At 39.7% G+C, this 21,907-nt stretch overlaps 1 protein-coding gene across 5 annotated transcripts in view; it reads right to left on the reverse strand.

Moving 5' to 3' along the window:
* The window catches only part of DLG1 (discs large MAGUK scaffold protein 1), a 143,260-nt gene that overhangs the window by 117,628 nt on the left and 3,725 nt on the right, over nucleotides 1-21,907 (reverse strand). For all 5 annotated transcript variants that reach the window (XM_021393513.1, XM_021393512.1, XM_021393510.1 and 2 more), the window contains exon 3: nucleotides 11,066-11,232. In XM_021393513.1, coding sequence (XP_021249188.1) covers nucleotides 11,066-11,232 — 167 coding nt within the window. The remainder of the gene's footprint in view (nucleotides 1-11,065; nucleotides 11,233-21,907) is intronic.

Consider the following 21,907-nt stretch of genomic DNA (forward strand, 5'->3'; position numbering starts at 1 on the left):
ATACTAAAATAAAAAGTAACAATGACTCATTTCAAATATTTCTTCATTCAGTTAGGAGGAAAGGGAAGTATTTAACAGCACTTCTAACCCTATCATACATTTCTTTAACGCTGATTTCAAATGTCATACGCATTAATTTACATCGGAGAATTAGTTTTGTGCACAGCATCAAGGAATGCGTTTTCTATTAGATTACAGCCTTCGAGTCATCAGATGTACTGACGTTCACAGAGAAGGAAACAATACTTTTATAAGCTTCACTTTAAATAAACAGCTTCAGATGAAGATGCCAGGCAGTACAGCAGCAACATTTAGCTAAATGAGGCCAGAACCTCACGTTAAACAGCCAGGATGGATTAAGAGGTGGTGGGTAGCTCCAGGTAGAGATGTACAATCAGCCTAAGCCAACCTAAAGACTCCTGTTGGAGTAAGGATGATCTCTTCCTTTTCTGCGCATCATTGCTGTGAACAGCCGAACTTGTGCAAGTGTTAGCTCTCATGGGGCTAGGCTGGCTGAAACACAATCCTTTCTCGCCAGAATCAATTTTCACACGTCTTAACTTTTTGTATGAATCATTCTTCTGCTCACTGAGATCATTATCTGATCCCAATATCACTGTAGCAAAAGGAGTAAATCAGCAACATCGAAAAGTATTGTAATTAATCAAATTTGTGATTTTAAAGGGTTGGTTTCACTTCGAAAAAAACCAGCAGCTTGGACACCAGAAAGACTTCTTTGCTGGTGACCGATCAGGAAACTTCACCCATTCCAATCAGCCTGTGCTTCCCCTGTTTAAACCTGCAATTACTCGAATATCCAGGGAAAAAGGAGCAACGTAGGACAACAGTTTACCAATAACAAGAAAAATAAAAATCTTCAAAAAGACAACAACAGAACAGAAAGTCTCACCCCATCCACATTTTACAAGCATACATTCATATGCTTTGTTTATGCATCAGATTTTACCTTTAGCAGTTACATGGACTGCATTAAAAACAACCATAACTAAAACTTCTTTCTAGCACAGAAGTAATGGCACTAAGCTATTTGGGTGCCTTCATCTCAAAGAATCAAGATGCCCAGATTACAGAACATACGGAAATATATCCATCCCTAGCAGGACTTCCTAAATTCAGCATCTTCACTTTTAAACATGTCCTGAAAATGGTTATATAAAACATCACTTAGAATTCCACATTACAGAACAAAAAGCAATCTATTATATTAGCACATTCAAGGAGTGAATTTTATAGGAAAGAATCTTATTGCAAGATGACAAAAACAAATTCATCGTTCTACTTCATATGAGTTTTTCAATCTGCATAATCAGCTCTGACAAGAATTATGTTCTGTGACTGTTCTTAGCAACAACTACAGAATGTATGCTCACAATTGGTGCATTTAAAGTTAAAAAAACAACACCAGAATACCATCAAGATGTTCTCATTACAGGGAGACAAAAATGAAAAAGAGATTCAAGAACTTTTAAGACCAAGTATTAATCGAAAGCTTTATGATCTTACCTTTGTCGTTACAATGCATAAACAATCCATTGTTTCAGCATAGCAGATATCTTCCCAAACATTTAAGAAGCTTATTTTCAGTCCCAGCTAAAGATCATCTCAAACGAGAAGCACTCTTATTGAATAGTCAAAACAGTAGAATGTGTGCCAGGTTCCCCTTTGGATTCATTCAGAGGTAGAAATAACGTGAAGAAAAAAAGAGAGCAAGCTAAAATACAAATGCTTGAAGTTTCATGAAAGATTCTTAACCTATTTTGATTATCTATGTCTGAAAAAGTCGAACTTATCCTTGAAAATATCTTACAAAAGATGTCAAATCTCATTCCATACCAGTTAAGTGCCTCCTCATAGTCTGTTTCACATACTCCTCTTTCAGGATTACCTAACACATGAGAGTCATAGGGACTCATTTGATGAAATGCACTACAAAATTATTTTACAGCAAAAAAATCTCTGTTCAGCTTCTCTTAGCTTGTTACAATTTCTAAAATTAAGCTTTTGTTCAAAAATAGTTAAGGTTGCAAGCAAGCATTTTTCCTCTAACATCATTTCAGCATTAGCAAGCTGCAAAACAACTGATTTCTTAGGCAGTAATGAATGGAATATTCCACGTAGGACAGGGAGAGGAGAAAGTGGCAAGGAACGAGTAATGCATATTGCAAGAGAAACGCTATTTTGAGCCTCAAATTAACCTAGAATTTCATTTCCTTTTGTAATGCTGTAATGCAATGACAAGGCAAAGTTTGTATGCACAAGCATTGGCTTATCAGCCTGATTAACACAGCTGGGAAAAGTCAAACATTTGGACACTAAAAAAGTCCGTTTGTACTGCAAAACACTAAACTGGCAGCTTCATACACAGATAAGAACCTTGCTATATTAATCCAGCACACAAAGCACTGGAAGCAACTAGTTAACTCCAGTTCAGTTGTCTTCTCCTATTAAGTCTCTCTCCCCACTTTACTGCATACACAGGGAAGCATTTTGAAAAAAATACATCAATAGACAATTTTAAGCTTAAATTCTCATTTCTATTATTTTGTGTTTAGCCCACAATGTACAACCAGCCAAACCGATGGTATTTTGCATCAGCAAACAAGGCTAAAACATTCCAGGTATCTACCCAGGGCATTCTCACAATACCCTTTCTCTTTAAAAACAGGTTCCAAAATCAAGTCCAAGCAGCCCCTGGTATGCATTGCATTAGTACGAGACTGTTCTCTCTCCTTTTTCATCCTTCAAAGAGCCATTCTTCACATCACATCATCTGGAACAATAAAGCTGAATTCACTCCAAGCCCTCTGGATGCCCACGGGTGGCTGTGCCAGCACCTACCAGGCTCGGTGCCGCACTTGTCCCCGCACTTGCTGGCCAGAGCACCGCACCAGGCAGCAGCCCACCATGTGCTGCGGTCACCCCTGGCCCACACAAGCCTCAGGTTAATGCAGCTACTGCTCACACAGTGACATCATGGCCACAGGTGTGTGTCATGAGGAGATCCTGACTTTGAATGAGGCATACACATCCATGTCTTATAGCCAAAAACAGAACTAGTTTTGTTTTGAATGGGCGTCTCAATTGAAGCTTAACTCCTATGGAAGCGGCAGGGCTCAGGAAGCATAGACATTACAGCAGAAGCACCACATGTTGAATAGGATCAAATACTGGTTGGCAAGCCTCAGTTCACAACAGCTATGAAGCCAAACAACAATGCCATTTTCCCCTCAGCAGATGTAAGTAGAAAAATTCTGCAGTTTTACTCCACTGGACTCCCTGGCTCTGCTGTATTGTACACTGGGGGAAGAAAAAAGCCAAAAGAGAAAGAAGCTAAGAAATAAGGAAACTATTATTCCTAAAATTAAACATTTTATTTTGCAGACAGATGGTGCTTTTATAGGACATGGGAGAAAATAAGGACACTAGAAAATAATTTTCCAATTGCTAAATTACTGAAATAAAATCATTAAACAAGAAAAGCTTGCTCACATGCAAGCAAAAAAAATACTCAGTTCAGCTTAAATGGGATGTCAAGTTTTATCTTACACCATTCAGCCATCAAGACCAGGATTTTTACCTTGCACATCAAAATCAAGAGATTCACACTGTCTCTGCTGCCTCAGAAGCATTTCTAGTATGAACACCTAGGTGAAGCTTTCTCACTACAGAGATAAACATGCATCTTTCAGATTGATGTAAGACTCAACCTAGACAGAAGTATAAAAATTCTGAGTTTGGAAAACAAAGATGCAGCCAAGCAGCTGGAACCCTCCTTTATCAGAAGAAAAAAAAAACAGGCACAAAGCTCAATGCATTCAGGGTACTCCATGTACAGAATATCCTCGAATCCCCCAAGTCTTCTGAGAAGACTGGTTGTCCAGGTGCTTTGAGCAGAGAACTTGATAAAGCACAAGGATCCAAAAACAAGAGAAACTGAGCAAATGCCTTTTTAGGTGGCTTGGCACACATCTAGAAGTGTCTCTAGTGTCTAGCCTAAGGCACACAGCCCACGTATGTTTCTTGCACAAACTTCAATTCAGGAGCTCCCAATGCTGCACAAGCTCTGCCTGTCCATCAATCATGCTCTGTGTATCAAGGACAAAAATCAATGATCTTTCTCATCACTCAAATTTCTCTCAGCCATCCTGCTCTAAGATTAAGCTTCTGCAGCCTAATCATGGCTACAATTGACTTACTCAGAGGCACTTTCTTCCTTTTTTTTTTTTCTTTTAAATTCTTGTCTTCTCTGGGAATCCCTTAGAACTAAGGATCATCACCTTCCCACTCACTGCTGTCTTTTACCAAGCCCAGTGGCCAAAAAGCCTTGTCACAAAAGGCACTTAAGTATTCAGACCCACTATTGAAACCATGAGCTGTGCCAAAAGGGAGCAATTGAGAGAGCAGAAAGAGGCACTGCTTGGTTGAGGTTGCATGGATCAGGCTGCTTATCACGAGCATCACTAAACTTTTCTGAGCAGAGGGCGCAGAGCGTTAAAACAAGTCCACCTGAACGTACAGCAGTACCCCCACAAACCAGAAGGAGCTACTGGTCAGCACACTGCTACCTTGAAACGAAGCCCTGCTGTCAGCTGACCGCGCAGGGGTCTCAACGTTAAGTACCAACACCAGAATGCACATTTTAATTCAAATGGATGGAAAAATTATTTATCAGTAAATGGATGTCATCATGGGGCAAGTCCACACAGAGTAGAAAGATACCAGTCACATGTACTTTAGTGGCAGAGGAAGACATTTTGTAGCAAATACCAATGCGCATTTTCATAAATCCAATACACAGGTGGATAAGCTCTCAAAGAGTACATAAACAAGCAGCTCCCTGCCCAAAAACACAGAATCTGCAGGCTTTTCTTTGGAAATCCTGCACATAAAACAAACAAATTTGAAAAGATGAGTCAAGCATTCCTGAGGTTTAGCATTTTCAGAAGAGACAAGAGTATAGCTTCTAGGAGACAGATTTCCGAACTCCTTGAACGACCAAGCACATGTTACATCTTGGAGCTCAGAACGAGAGTTGTTTAAGAAAAATAACTATGTAAAGAAAAAAGAACTGAAACTACTGTAGTTAACCAACGTAATACATTAACTTGGAAATTTCTTTTCTTTAAAATGTGTTGTGAGGAGCAACAGAAAGATCTTTAAGTACACCAGAAACCTGAATCAACGTCATGAAATGCATGAAAAGCTCTATTTTCAATGCACCAAAGAGTAAGACACTTGTATGTAGCCAGAAAGCATTTCTTAGCCAGTAAAATCACTATTATTCCACTGAATTTGTAAACAGCATTGCAATCTCTTCACGTATTCATATCTACTGAAAATAAACGTTTGTTCTGTCAGCTCTATGTCATATCAGTAGCATTCAGCAACATCCGTTCTATCCAGTTCCATTCACCACTACCTGTGGCATTAACACTAAAAAAAAAAAAAAACAAAGCATGATACTCATGTGAGTAATACAAAGGAAAGAGATGGGATTTTCTCACGCTGAATTTCCTACCAATTCTTTCAGGCTGCATTTGGCAGTCCCTTTTCTTTCCCTCATAGACCTATTCTTTTTCCATTGTGAGATTCTCTATCTGCCAGATAAGTCACCAGATAATTAAAGGAAAATCCATGCATAGATAAACCCTACAATGAATAAATCACAAAAATTAAAATAATGCTTTGGAAAAACACTGATTTTGCAAACAGTTTCATCTACCCACACATTATAAAAGCACATATGATTATTTAAATGCTAATTTGCTCTCCAATTCTTTGAGAAAACCTGTATAGCATACAGCTGTCACAGGTATGACCAGAGAAGCAGGCTCAGCTGAGCTTTGAGAGCACATCAGTTCCCAACTTCAGCAGATCTGAAGAGATTTCAAAGAGCTGGTAAAGATCAAGCAGTAGCATCACTTCAAGAGTTATCTCAGCTCCTCTAGCTAAGAAAGCATTAACATTTTAAGATGCCGTAACCTAGCCTAGCTACCTTCGAACCTGAATGCACAATGAAATTATTACAAGTTAAAAAAAACAATTAGATAAAGGTAAATTTTTACAAACAGTAGAAGTTTACTGCTTGCATATGCATCCTGAACTGACTTCCACTCTCTTATTTGTACAGACTATCTGGATTTTAAGAACTGAAGGAAAATAACAACAAGCCAAAAGTCATTTCCTTACCATAAAGTTAACATGGGAAAGCAACGAGGCTCCCCGAAGACCTCAGACTATACACTATTAGATGCCCAAATAAAACAAGCACACTATTTCTGCAGAAAAAACAGTTGAAAAACATACCAGGCAATACACATGCATATGCAACATAAGCATAGAGCAACAGTATGACAACAGGTTGCAGAACAATCAGACACAGCACACTGTCGCGGTAGCCAGCAGTGAGTCTTCATAAATATTACAAACTTATTTGAAGACGATCACCACGACAGGCCTAGGATTTCAGGAACCACCTGTTTTTGGGACAGGTACAACTGACTGTGTTCGTAAAGGCCCAATGAGGACGTTGCAGTCAACAAAGCCTACTGAAACAGAAGCACAGCATCCTGCAGCTTTAACACCACGCACTAGGTAGGCAGGTAAGGCTTCCAGGGATTTCCTCTAAGATTCCAATTAACTATTCCATACACATTTCCATTCTGAATACAAACTGCTACAGACTATCCACTGAGTGACTGGTTTTCTTCATTCCATTGGAAACTATACCTCAAGTTTCTTCTCCACACAACCTTATCCCATCTTAAGATGTTGCAAAGAGCTATCAAAAAAAATCTCCGAAGGGTCATCACTGTTTGCTTTGTAAGCACAACTAATTCCCATGCTGTACGAGAAAATAAAGTCGCTTAATTCCATCTCTTACCAAAATATTCACATTATCTTTCTCCGTACAGATTTTGAGCAAGTTTAGCTTGAGCCTGCGGTATGCTTTAATAGCAAAGTCAGCTAACAGCACCTAAAGTGTGCTACCACAAGCACAGTAATATCAAGGGAAACTATTATTCCACTTTGCTTGGCTCTTCTATTAATACACCTGGAATACGGCATTCAGCCTGTGGCCCCCCAGCATGAGAAGGATGTAGCTAACCTGAAGCAAGTTGCACAGCAGGCCAGCAACACAGTGAGGGGCTGGAACGTTTGCCCCACAGAGAGAGGATGGGGGCACTGTTCTTGCTTTAGCTTTGAGAAAAAGTTTCAATACGACCTAAAAGAAGTCTTCCAGTGCCTACAAGACAACAGGGAAAAGTGCATCTGCATAATGAGAAAATTAGGAAAGAGAAATCAACTGAAACAGATTTCAGGAAGGAAAAGCTTTTTCCCTGTGAGGATAGTCCAGCATTGGAACAGATTGCCCAGAGAGCTTTTATAGACTGGATGTTTTCATTAATCCTTAGCAACCTGATGTTTTCCGTTAGTGAGTGAGCCTGGATGATTCCATGATTGCAAGATGATTAAAGTTTCCTTTCTACCTTGCATTGGCTGGAGACTTAGCTGACTGGTCTGTAATTTCAGCTCTTTTCCTTCTTATTTTCCTCTTCTGCTTTCTTTCTATTACAAGAGAAAAGAACTTGGCAAGGAGGACTTAGAATACAGTAATCCAGATACTCTCTACATGCCTGATTCTATCCACACATGCCCATATGTCTGAACAGGGAAAACCACAGATCAGCCACCATTATTCACTACATACTGAGATGTGTTAGCCTAGCTGTAAAAGTAAACGTTCTGGATCAAATTCCACCACCTAAGCCAAAATGTTCATTTTCAAATGGGGTTCAGTGGCGTTACTTTTCCATTTTTCCCCCCAAATTCTAAGATGAAGCTGTGGCTACTTCTACATCAGAGAAATTAACAAGTGTTTGCTATTCAGCTTGAACTAAACCAACCAATACCCTACAGAGTTAAAGGAAAAAAGAACAAAAAAAAAAACCCAACTGTTTCCTTAGCAATGAACTCCTCAATTAGGTCAAGAGAGACTTCCACCAGAGATTCAAGTTTCACCACGTACTTGTCAAGCACGAAGCGTGCCACCTCCAGATGGCACTACAGATCACAGCAAGAGCGCTCTGCTGCACAGACCCTTCTCCCACGGATCAGCACGAAAAGCCAGTCTGCTTTACATCCCTTACCTACTTTACCAACGCACCCCAAACTTCGTATTTAACGCAAGTGATCGAGTTATGCACCCACTAACCTTTTCCAATGGAAACGGTATACACCTTTTACTAGTCCTTCATACTGAAGGGATTAACATTCCTGCCCTGCTTATCATCACCTTGAATCTTTTCTTTTTTGTCCCATCATTTTTTATACAGAAAACTAAAACAAATAAAGCTGTCAGAAAGCATGGAAAGGAAAACAGATTGCTGCCAGCAGGAAAACTGCAGTCTGTAGCTCTGACTTCCTGTAACACAGTATCTATGGGAATTACAAAATCTACTCTTTTGATCCAGAAGTAGTAAAGCCAGAGGACTCTGTTCTGTTCCATTAAAAGCCCTCAGGCAAGCTAAACTTGCATACCACTACTCCATGTGTATACAAGCACACATTGCTAAAAAGTCACTTCCAGAGTCAGCTGCATAGAAAGTTCTTGTAATACAATCCTTAATCACTTCAGAGAAGCATTCTATTCCCACTCTCAAGCAACTTTCACATACACTAAGTGTCAGCTGGAAGAAAACCCAGTTGGTCCACAGTAACTACAGCAGAAACATATCACTAAGCAAAAAGAAGTGTGGTTTAAGGCATTACATCCAAGGCCAACAATCTGTAAGCAATAAAAACTGCCCCATTCTATCCACTGGAGTCCTACCACCAACATGCAACTGAAGAGAGCTAAAATAATGTCAAAGTCCAACTGGTACACTGATCTGGTTATATGTGGTTAATGAGCTACCATTCATTTGGGCAGCAGCCTTGCAAGTCCAAAAAAAGTGACCGCTTCCATTAAGAAGCTGTCCACGAACAAAATGAGATACTCTCAAACTCAGATTCCCTCTGATCTCTAATAAGTTTCAGTGAACAAAACAAATTGTTAGGTTTTGCACATGCTGTAGCAGTATTAGAGGCTAATTATGACTTTATATTTATTAAAGCCACATTTATAATAAAAAGTACTTAGGAAATAAGCACATTGTTGAAATCAAAATGCATGAAGTTTTACAGGATAAAAATGTTAATTTTTATGTACTACGCATAGCAGGTGTGTGGAACATAGACTGCCAATATGTAAGAACTCCTCTTTCTCTTTGGTTTGCTGGCGGTGGTTGGATTTTTGTTTTTTAATTTCAAAATATTGAAGGAAAGGTATTAAGAAAAGACAGCAAAGAAGAAAATTAAGACTGAAAATAAGTACATGACCACATGTTTACTGCAACAGTTCTTATATATAGTTTATCTTTCAAAAAATATATATAAAACATGCAGATACACTAAAAAAGGCAAATGAAATTAACATTGAAATCCCACACTTCAAAACTCTCCAACTATCAAACTACAATGTGGGAAAACAGCAAACTGAGAAACAGCTGAGAAAAGCTTGGTTTGATTTCACATAAACTAACATCCACACCAATACGCACAACCATGCTTTTAAATAGTGTAAGTAAATGCAAGATCTGCTTCTTACACTGAAGGTCAAACAAATGTTTGACTTCCATAGGATACTTGAGACAAGAAGTCTCCAGGAAGACAGGTGGCTTTGTCACAAATGTCCAAATCTGGGCCACTTAAAAGAATAACAAAGTAATCCACACTATATCAGTTTCTGTTCTTGTAACTCTATACACCGCTAGCACTGTACTGCACAGGAGAAACAGTTGCTTCATCTGGCAAATAGTTCAGCTCAGAACCTTCACTAATATCTACGTTTAGAACTTCTTGAGTTAGGCCTACAGGTAACACATCAGTTTTTTCCTTACCATTTCTCATATATCCAACATTACTGGATTTTCTCCAAAGGTGATAGCCCTTAAATATGATTTTTCATTAAGGTAACTACAGCAGTGGCTCACTCTACACAGCTTCACGCAACTAGTATCTGAGACAAGTGATTTCATGTTTTCCAGCCTAAAAGTCAATATTCACAAAAATCAGAGGAAAATAATTCATTGCTACTTTGGAAGTTCAACTTCTAATCATTGAAGTATTTGATTATCCACAATCCTGACAAAAAATATGGTATATCAAAGCTGTGCAGTTTCTTGACGTAAAAAGATTGTAATAAGTATTCTTAGCCATATACAATAACACTTATCCCTGGCTAGGCTAAGAAGTTGGTCTTTTCCCAACTAGACATCTTCCACACTCTGACAAGATGGAACAATCCAGATTTCTTCCACAGCTTCCTCTACAGAACTTCTGACAGATTCTGTAATAGCTTCAATAGGACAAATTTTAGAAAAGTTTCAATAAGCACAAGCAATTCTGTGTTGGGGTTTTTCGTTCTGTTTTTACTGCACAAACTCACTAGCACAACATACTCCTTCACGTTCTGCAACTACGTAGACTTCCTTTATCAGAAGTTCTTAGAATTGCCCAAGTTTACTCAAAGGCATCCTGAAGACTTCACCTTGCTGGGTGGCACACACCCCTGGGCTACCCTGCAAGACACAGCACTAGCCCTTTGCCTGACCTGTTCAATGCTCTACCTGAGCTCTATTACCATTTAATAAAAACAGGTCATCTTAGCTTGCTACCATCAGACACTGAGAAGCTCACACCCTTTTTGCAATACTGTCTGTATTTAAGGCAAACTTGAAACAGTTCACCTCTTTGGGGACATACAAATGAGACTTACACAGAAAACGTAAGTAACGTTACTACTTAAACTGAGGAAGGAAGATCCGGGTTTATTGAAAACACATCCGAACATGCATTTACTTCCCTGCTCCATTTTCCTTAACACTTAACAATTGATTCATGGCACATTTAGTTAAAAAATATATATATAAACATGTTTATAACGTAAAATCAATGTTACCTAATATTCCAATGGTTAAAAAGCACAGCAGAGATGACATACCTCTACGCTTGGGCTAAGGCTGCTTGGCAGTGTTTCTGATGTCACTGTTGTGCTTGGAAGGCTGGAGAAGTCCCAGGTATTCACAGGCTGTATTGGTTCAGACGGCTGAGAGTGATCAATGCATTTTGGATTGTCCAGTAAGGTCACTTCATAAAATTCTTGAATATCTAGAGATGCGAAAAAATTGTGAAGTTAGGTTCCATCATTACTACAACATTCTTAGTTTAACAACATTGTCACCTTGCAAAACAAATTAGATAGTTACTACTTGATCTACAGGTCACAGATGAAGTCCTATCACTAAGATCACCTGAACCTCCCCACAGGATACACAGCTCCCTGCACCTCGTATCTCAGAACTGCATGCACTCACTTCAGGCTTCAGTCACTGGCAGCACTGCCACCAGCAGCACAGGCCACAGCAGGAAGTCCAGAAGCATAAGGAATAGCGGAAAGGACAGGTACCTGTGCTCCAGTTACGCTATACCTAACCTGAGGGAGCGCAGCCTTCGGTCACCTGAAATCTCCTATTCAAGGACAATACTAGAAGGTCTTTTCCTGTGGTATGTACTTAAATTAAACGGCCACAGAAATGTAAGAACACTGACAAAATCAGCACCAAGAAAGTTAAAAGGAGTAAGGAAAAAGGAAATTGATCAAGATATACTGAAAGAAAAAAAAAAATCAGGTAATCATTCTAGTAAAAGAAATAGGATGAATATTGAATAGTATGAATTATAAGTTGTATTTATGAATAATAAATAGATTTTGTTATTTATGAAGACTCAACTGGAAACTTCAGGGGAAAAAGAATCTGGCTGCATTAGCTTTTGTTTTTATTTTCCATTGACATCCTATTCATCGCATGAAGCACTAATTAAAAATTAAAAGCAAAAAAAAAGGAAGCATCAAGGGTCTTTCCATGGAAATATAAGTATCTAAAACTTGCTACCACAATTGGAATCACTCACATAAAATACATACATATAAATTTAAATCTAAAGGGTATAGGCTAAGGGAAGGATAGATGAACTAAACTTATGTTTTATAAAGCTTTTACTCTCTTCTTGGAAGCAGAAAAGCCACTAAACAGAAATTATAATGATGCTTTTCATTACAACAGCTTCACAAAAGACAAACACTTCTGACAAGGTTAGTCCAAGCAGTAAATAGGACCCAGCAAAGAATAAGGAGGGTTCTCATCTGCAGAATCTTGCTGCTTTGCAGCAGCTGCCCAGAGACACTAACAGAGGCACAATAACCAATTCCTTTATAGATGGAGCTGCACCACAAGAGAAACACCACATAAATGAGAGACATCTTACTGTTGCTGGTGTTCCACACGCAGGTTTTCCTATAGACATTGTGCTCCTGCTCTTTTCAAGTTCAGAAAACTGTAATTCTCAAATTCCATTTGTAGCTCTTCTCTAAGCAAGAGAAATTCCTACCAACTGCTTACATTAATTTTTAAAGTTACACTTGCTCTTTGCACTGCTGATTGGAAGCAAGCAAGGGCTGCAGAAGACATTAAGTGACCTAGATATACAGGAGCAAACCAACCTCAGATTTAAAGGCAATTTGTATCTCTGACTTTCACATTAGCTCCCACAGTTGCAAGTCTGTCTTGTAGCTGCATTAACATTAATGCATCAATCAAGCATACTGAGTAAAGATTTTTTCCCCCCCGATACATTGCTTTGTACATTAAAATAGGCAATGCTTTGAGCTGATTCTATAGCTGCAATCCACATCAACCAAGACATGAAGACTACTGCATTATTTATGGGAAGGGGTTATTTGTGCAAGTGTTTTACAGCAGAAATCTAGGGCATCTACTCTCAATTCTGGTACTTCTGAGTCCCAGTGCCAGCCGAGGTAGCCATTTATTTGTACTGCAGAATGACTTGTTTCAGAAAAACACCTCATTTCCCATATATCATTTCTTCATCTATGAAGGACACCATATACTTACTATCCAGATATGCCAGACACACATATGCCACTTAATATCGGGATTAGTCTGTTTATCCTGAACTTGCTCCAAATAAGTTACAAAAGTTCCTAGGAATTCAATGGCTACAAAATAATATTCTTTTTCTTAAAAATAAAGAAAGAAACCCCAACATCAATTCACATTGGCTATTCAAAACACTCATGGCAAGCACTTCTGAGCACAGCCAAGCAGTCTACGCACCTTAAATGCACTAAGACCACAAGGAATGAATGCTGGATGCTCACACTTGGTGAAGTCAGAAATTCAGGCAATACTAAATCCAACCTAAAAAAAAAAATGATCTGGTCTACTGCTATGCGTCAGCTCACAAAGATATTTCATTGCGTGGCCACACCTGAAATAGCTAATGAAGTCATATCAATCTGAAGATGCATTTTTAACATGTGAAGAGTTCTGATATTTTCCTTGTTCTTATAGATAGTAGCTAGCAAAATACTGATTTTTTTTTTTACTTACAATTATAAATAGGTTCCCTCTTCCTGCTAGGCATGTTTTTTTCATGCCTTATCATGTCTTATCCCCTTCCTCCCACGTCCAAGAGTGTTTATAAATCAATCTACACAAGATCAAGACAAAAACTAAATTACAGAAAAAATAATAATTCAAGTCAGAGATCGCAGAGCGGTAGAAGAGAGCACAAGTTGTAACTAGAAGGAAAACATTCAGTGACCTCCTGAATGACACTTCCAAGTAGAGCACGGTTTCAGAAGAGCCTACAGGACAATGAGCGATGAACGGCAGCCAACACAGTCACAGAATGGCATGGGTTGGAGGGGGCCTCAGAGATCCCCCAATTTCAACACCCTGCAGTGGGCAGGGCTGTCACCCACTGGCTCGGTTTGGCTTGTCTAGCTCAAGCAACAATTACCTAATGATCAGGCAACTCATTTACTTTGCAGAGTATTTACTTAACTTTGGACTACTGCGTGGTATAACATCTATTTTTATGTGTATTTACACACAATACAGTGTACACATAAGCAGGTAAAATTTATATAGTTAAAGTTTACAAAGAGATATATAATATATTCAATATATATTAAATACACAAGAAACCAAAAGGTACTGTATGATGCAACCATCCAAAGCTAGGTAAAGGCTACACATGTAAGATATGGAAGTACACACATGTATAAATATAAAACATGCAGGTGCACACATGTCACCGTGACTAATAATAGCTTTCTAATTAGGCTGCTATGACTTTAAGCTAACATTCTTGGCTTTGCCTTTAAGGTGCATTTCCTTTTGCCCATGTCAAGACACGGAGTGCAAGGATTTGCTGGGAACTGAAGCAACCTAGTCTGCAACTTGGAGCACTTCCCCAATCTGTTGTATTCAACTAGAACAACAAAGTGAGCACTACAGATGATTTTATTTGAGTAAAGCTGGATGTTGCGCTAACATACCAAGTCATAATTAGATCGGTAGACTGCCTGAACATCTCAAAATTAAGCCATATAGAACAGAGGATTATGGTGAAATTTAACTGTGGTATGCCTGATGTCAGCACCCATTTCTGAGGCTTCAGCTGTCAGTTTCCTGCAACAGACAATTCTCAGTTCTCTTCATGGGCCCTTGATGGAAACTTTGGCTGTAACATAAGCTTTTGGGATAAGCATGCTTTCATAAAGCTCTCAAAGAAGGATTAACTGTTTGCTCTTTTCTTTTGATAGCAGGTAGAAGCTACCCTGAAGTGACCTAATAGCCAAAACGCAAGAAAATTAATAGCATACCTCACACCTCCTTCAACTCTTACATAGAGTAGCGTGCATATACCATTGCAGACAACAGCCTGGCAGACAAAGTTCTACAGCAACCAGTGCACACTACAGCAAGGATCAGAAAAATCTGATTCTATTACAGCATCTCAGCATTAACACATGCACATAAAAACCACAGATAGCATCTGCAAAAACAAGCCAGTAATAGCCTTCAAAATTCTCCTTTCAAAAGATCAAAATACCCAAAAGCTCACCAGCCCCCTACACTGGCTATTCACTGATTTCATAAAGATGAGTTTCGGGAAGTTGCGCAGAGTGCGTATTTGCAAACCACAGACACTATCTGCACTCACAGAAGCTGTGCACTCCCTCTAAGAAGAGGCCAGTTTCTGCTTTCAGAGAAATGCCGTAACACAAAGTAAATGCAAAAATTCACAATTTAAGCAGTGACTGCATAGGTTAAAGTCAGTTTTGTTTCCAGGCTTCACTGAGTGTGTTAGGGGCAGGAGCACAAGAACTGATACAGTGTTTTTGCCTTTCTAACAAGCATGAAACAACTCGCCAGAATCTTCTACTCGTTGTCGTTCTTCAGGTTTTACTTAAAAATTCTAATAGTGAACCTTTAATGTTATGGTACCGAGGAGAGAGCCAAAACATCACAGGCATTTACTACTTCCAAAAATTTCTTGAGCTATTTTTGGTGCGCTTTTTCTTTTTTTAAATTAGAAAGTCCTTTAACGATCACAGTAAGCCACTGTTCTTAGGCTTTGCATTTTTACCCTCTAAGCATTTTGGCCATTTGTGGGTTATAGGTGGTTTTCCTTAACTAAACACCAGGAAATTCCACACAATCTTAACATTTCACGGACTAAAACACTGACACACAGCATTACAACAGACTACACTGGACACCGTGCAGGTAAAACAGCCAACTGCTGCCCGGTAAAACACACCATGCAGGGCTGTAAGCTTATCACAGTACACACAAGTTAATGGCTTCTGTATTTGCTATATTAATTATATGCTCATTTGAAGATTCAATTTTAATGTACTTACACCTTTGTGCACAAAAACAACAGTTAATTTAACAAGTACACATTTGTTTTCTGTTTATTTTTGATAAATGTAACTAGAAAAGAAGTATACGAATGCATCAAGCACATTCATATACTTCAAATACACTCCTTGGTTCAAAACATCTGCCATCTGCAGACTTCTTGAGTCACTGAGAGGCTCTGTATATTTAGTAACCTTCGATGGACTTCTCTTCTACAAAGACACTCAGCTTCCCTTTCTTCGAGTTCCTGCACTGAAAGCACCCCCTGGAGCAGACAGCATACTCAGCGTCCAACTCATCTGAGGCCACTTAGCTCTTGCCTAATGCCAGTTATGATACATCCTTAATTATTTTCCCACACGCCCCTCAGTTTTACAGACCTTGTATTCATCCCTCGATCATCTTTTTTAGGCTACAGTGTCCTAACTTGCATTCTCTGACGTTCTCTCTGCAGGAGCCACCTCCCACCTCTTGTCACCAAGTTGTTACTTTTCCAACTTGTTCTATTTCTATTCCATCCTTCTGAAGGCCACAAAAAAGGAAGAGACCAAAGCATCGTATTGTATGAGAGATCTGAGCACAACTTGGATTTTTACAGGGGGCATAATAATCATTATCAGTCGATCTTCAATTGCTTTCCTAAACATTCCTAGGATTCAGTTTGACTTCGATTGCTGGTGAACCCCGAGCTGACATTTTCATGGAGCTCTCTGTGTTGCCAGTATCGGTTCCAGGTGGGTGATGGTTAACTCAGGGCTTCTAGTAGCATGGCTTGTTTGCTCTGCTGTGCATCACTTCAGATTTATTTGCACTGATTTTCAGAGGATATTTGGTTGCCCAATCTCACTAGCCTTTCTGCAACTCATCTTTATTAATCTGAACAAGCAAATGGTCATCTGAACACTGTCATCTCAGCGCTCATCATCTATCAAGGTCACTCACAACCATTTTGAGTAACAGAAAACCATGCATGAACTGGAAGTTACTGAAGGTCCCCTCCAAGTAATAACTGACAATTTTCTCTCACATTTGGTTTCCTACTTCTTCTTTTATTTGCCCAGTCATTGAGCGACCATTGTATCAACTACAAATACATGAGCCACTAAGATGAAGGAAGCAGCCAGCAATACCCTGCAGCCTAGCATTAACACTCAGCGTTCCTACAAGCTTACAATACACAGAAATCAAGTCCTTGGAGTTCTAAATGGGCATTTAATGAGCTCCTCAATCCAGGTCTCACAGAAGTAGCATAAAAAGGTGAGAGTCTTGCAACCTGCTTTCAAGCATTTGTATGTTCCAGCTACATAGTTAACTCCCCACTGACATCAAGGAAGTATTTCCTTCCAAGCAGACATTCAAGCAGAGAACAAACTCATTTTCACCAAAGGACAGAAAGCAAAAACATACAGACTTCATAGCACGTAGCATTTTAATATCACAGTCCCTCAGGCTTGCAAGCGATCAAGGAGCTTATGAATTCACAGATTGACATACTTGTATTTCAGTTTAGTATTTCACCTGAAGATCCATCTAAGTGAACCTTCCCTCTGTCATCTCCTGTTGGCCTGCTTCTTATCAGACCTTTATTCATCCAAGCACAGCAGATGCAAATGTCTGATTTTTCCAAATCAAACAAACAAGTCTGCTAATAGTTCGATCATCTATATAGGTTGTCCAGGAAGATGTGTCACCCCTTTATAGATTACAAAGGTCTCTACTCCCTTCCCTGGAAGGAGGCGGAGGAATAAAGGTGTCTTTCTTACTTAGGGCTTCCTGCTAAAGCAGCTGAAGCACCTAAAACTTAAGACTTAAAACTACTAGAAAGGAAAACAAAGGTCAACATGTTATTTCAGTTCAGAGCAATTTGAGACGTATGGCTTCTGCCAAGTTCTTAGCAGCCCTACATAATAGACAGACAAAATGTGAGTGGAGTAATGATTACTGCTGGAACAGGCAAAAGAGTCCACCAATGCTACAGATTTTCATTCCTCAGGTGTAAGGCAGTTCCTGCTAACTCTAAGGAAGTCACAACCCTGCATCTTAATTTCACCTGATGTCTCAAGCCAAGCAAACCCAAATGCAAGACCTGAAAAATGAATTATGAATAATTGACAAGAAAATAAAAATGTGAACAGGAACTTCGTATTCATCAGTCAAGCCGATAACCGAGTCAGATGAGTGTTCTCTTTGTGTATTCATCCTTCATCCCCAGCTCCCCAGGAGAAATGTTCATATTTATACAACGAAAAGTGAAAACCAGTCTCATGGCCATCCCTGTAAAGCCCCTCCTAGGGTTTGTTTGTTTGTTTTTCAATCACAAGCTGACTATTGCTATGCACCATCACCATATCTTGAAAAATATAAGTTGTAGCACAGCTTTCCCACCACACATGTTCTGTTCTACAGGCTTCGAGCAGCAGCAGCCAACTCCTCCTCCTCAACCCTTCTGCTTGTTTCAGTGGCTGTGCCCAAAGCTTTAACCCTTCTGCACACACTTAACTTCTAGCTCTCAGACTCTGGAAAGAATTATTTTCTGCTTCTCAATTTGGACGCATTTGAAATTGCTCTCATCTAACCTCAGACCCAGCTTTTTGCTCTTATTCCTCTGGCTGATGTTTGCAGCGAGCCACGTCCAACTCCTTGCCAGCCTGTCTGCTTACATTTTCCAAACTGTTAGTTCACATTTTCCCCTTTGCTCTCCAATTGTTCCTTCAGCATACCTTCAGATGGTCTCGTTGCAGTTTTCCTTCAGAATCCCGCAGGGATTCTATTCAGAACTAAGGTAGGAAAAACTTTAAAAGTTTACAATTGTCATCACACAGCTAAAAGTTGGCATAACCCCCCCGGCTGCCCAACCTCTTTTCCATTTAACATTACCTCATGTGTACTTAGTCATCAACACAAGCCAGAGAAAAAAAACCTGAAATGAACTCCAAGTTACCCATTCCCTGCAAATAACCTAACTGCAGTTTCCAACTATTAGCAACCAATAGGACTGTGCTTTTTTCTTAAAAGGATGTATTTACCACTGTCAGGTAATAGAAAACTAACACAGGAAGAGCTATTAGTAGCTTTTAATTGCAGGATGGGCCCTAATTAGTGCCAATACAGAACTGACCAGGATTTCCTCCAAAGGAATGAACTCTGGGGAGGAAAAAAACAATTGATGGATATAGGGGATATGTTCACTCAAACATCTGAACTGAGCTTTCACACAGGTGCAGAGCTCTGCTTTCTTCTCTTTTGCTAACATAAGCTAATAGACTTGAAGGTAACTATCTGACAGTGGTGGCACCACTGGCTCCCCCAGAAGCAACACCTGTACAACTCCTGCAGTCAAGTTCTAAAATGAGGTTCTGGAAATAGGATTTAAATTTTCAATACTTCTACCATTTGTCCACAAGTCTTCCTCACCGTACCTTTGACCTAGATCAACTATACTTTTAATATCAAACCAAAGCAGCTGAGTCTTTTTGAGGACATGGTTGGGAAGATACAGGCACATGACAAGACCCCTGCAAAAGCTTTACCGAAGAGCCCTACAGCCACCCTTAACTTAGACAGCAAATGAAGTTAAGGAGGTTATTCTACTGTCAGCCCTCTACACCTTCCGCAGTCTCTTAACATCCCTCCAAGTTCAGCCCAGTTATGATTCAGGAAACCATCTGTGCAAGGAGACAACTCAGCAGCTGTCAGATTTGAGCTTTGAGATTTGGGCGATTCAATCCACCTGCAAAACAAGTGCCATCCCCCAAAACACAGGCAACGGGACACTCAGGACAAGCCCCCAAGTCACCAGGCACAGGGCATTCCAGCTGCGGAGCTGGACAGAAGAAACTTATCCAGAACCTGGAAACTGTAACAGTAATTCAGAAGTTCAGCTTTCTCCCCAGGCCCTAGAAAAACACCAGATTTACTGACAGAGATCTCTGGTCAATAACCCCTTTTAATGGTAGCACTGTGAAGAGAGTAATACTGTGACCGACAGATTCTACAGCGCAGCGATTCAGAACAGAATACGCACTCGGGATAACCACAGGGATAATCTTTTGCCACAATACTCTCCCTGCACACCCATAACTGCTCAACTTACACGAGTCCTACGTGCTATTTTGGGCTGCCAAAAGCAGCTCCTAATCCTATTGCACTGTCACAAACACGCAGGACAGTAAACACTGAAACATCAAAAGAGAAGGAACACAGGCAGCACACGCTTACACAACACCCCCAAGGCTTTCTACACTCTCGAGCTGTATTGCATACATATAAAATGATAGGCAGTTCTTTAAAGAGGAGGAGCAACGAGAGTCTGTTTCCCTCATCACTGCATTCCTTCAAAAGGACAGCACGAAGTTGTTCCAAAAAAATGAGTTCTTAGGCAACTACAAAATACACAGAAAAAGCACACTAACAGCTCCAGATTTCTGGACACAAAGTAAACTTTGCTTTATATTCTGTCCATCCAGATCCAGATAATCAAGTACTTAACTACCTTTGAAGACATAACTCTATGTCCAATGAGGCTGAAACTGAGCGACTTGTCCTGCGGTTTCAGGAAGGGAACTGCACTAAGCGTAATCGCAGCGCATCCTCAGGAGACTTGTTTGGACAGCAGACAAACACCTGGATGTTGTAAGGACTGCATCCATGGATGTTTCAAGCTCAAATAGGAGCAAAGATATTACCAGCTTGGAGGAGAGAAAAAAATCATGAAAATGCAGCAGGGGTAAGAACTGAAAACACCCTATTCAGCATCTACAATTTCAGTAGTATCCAATTAGCACAAGATCTAATTTTCCCTGAACTTCCATCAAATAAAAAAGCACTATTTGCTATCTAACCAGATCCCTGAGTTAGCGTCAAGAATTCCCAGATGTGCAATGAAAATATTCTCCAGCTAAGCCTGAACCAGCTTGTGCCAGCGCCTCAGCTGCACTTCAGTCAGGAAGCAGCTCACAAGGCAGCCTTCCTCACCCTACCTACAGAGATCTCTCACACAATGACACAAGCCCAGGACTAAAACTCAAACCCGCTCATGCCTGAGAGAAAAGTTAACAGTGTCATCATGCCCTGTGTTCTATTAACTAACCACATCACTGAAAAGCTGATAATGAAGTTTCCCTGAGAGCAAGTACTTTTGGTTTCAGTTATGCAGAAAACCCTTCGCTTTAATTGCACCGGACTTGAACTTTGCTAGCAAATAAAGAAAGTATTTCCATACCAGTTAAATAATTGAAAGGGAGATAAAAGAACAAGAATGCCTTTGGGGATGCCATAGAGAACTCAGAGAGATGGGACCATCCAGATGATATATGGTCAGTCCACCCCAAATGGTCCCAACTTTGAGGAACGCTGAGCCTACATCAGCCTAAACACAGAACTGCTCCCTTAACCAGTTCAGAGAGCCAAAGTGGACACAGCTATGGCTGCTTTAAATTCCTAGAAGTTTCAGCCCCGATCAGATAAACTGGAATGAAGCATTTACCTTACTGCAACCACCGATTTTCATCACATTTCAGAGATGAGGCTTATTCCTCCGGTGTATAAAAACATTAACGGTATTTATAACACTATTTCATAGTGCCCATCAATCCAGACAATGGTTAAGAACACCTTCACTGAGATCAGAGGATCTTGGTTCAACAAAGGCTACAGAAACCACTACATTTTTTCTGCAAGATTTCCCACGCTAGATATTTAGTGTTAGGAATAGTCAGCACATAATTACACAACAAGACATCTTCACATGGAAAGACTCTGAGTTAAATAAATTAGGTGGCTCACACAAACAATATTCACCACATTCAGCTTCCCCCAGTCAACTTCACCATTAAAAAAAAAAAACCTCAGATGCATAGTTATAAAAATAATGCTAAATAACCTGAAAGACTTCACTGCAGAAGTATTATCTGATTATTTTAAGATAAATACCAAAGTTTGTACCAAAGTGAAATTAAATCATATCCCGCCCCTCCTTACATGGCTGTCTTACTGTGGCCATTTAATAACCTAACTCACTATACCAATTATCAGAATATCAATAATGT

Source organism: Numida meleagris, chromosome 4 (assembly GCF_002078875.1).
Source record: "Numida meleagris isolate 19003 breed g44 Domestic line chromosome 4, NumMel1.0, whole genome shotgun sequence".
Taxonomy (NCBI): Eukaryota; Metazoa; Chordata; class Aves; order Galliformes; family Numididae; genus Numida; species Numida meleagris.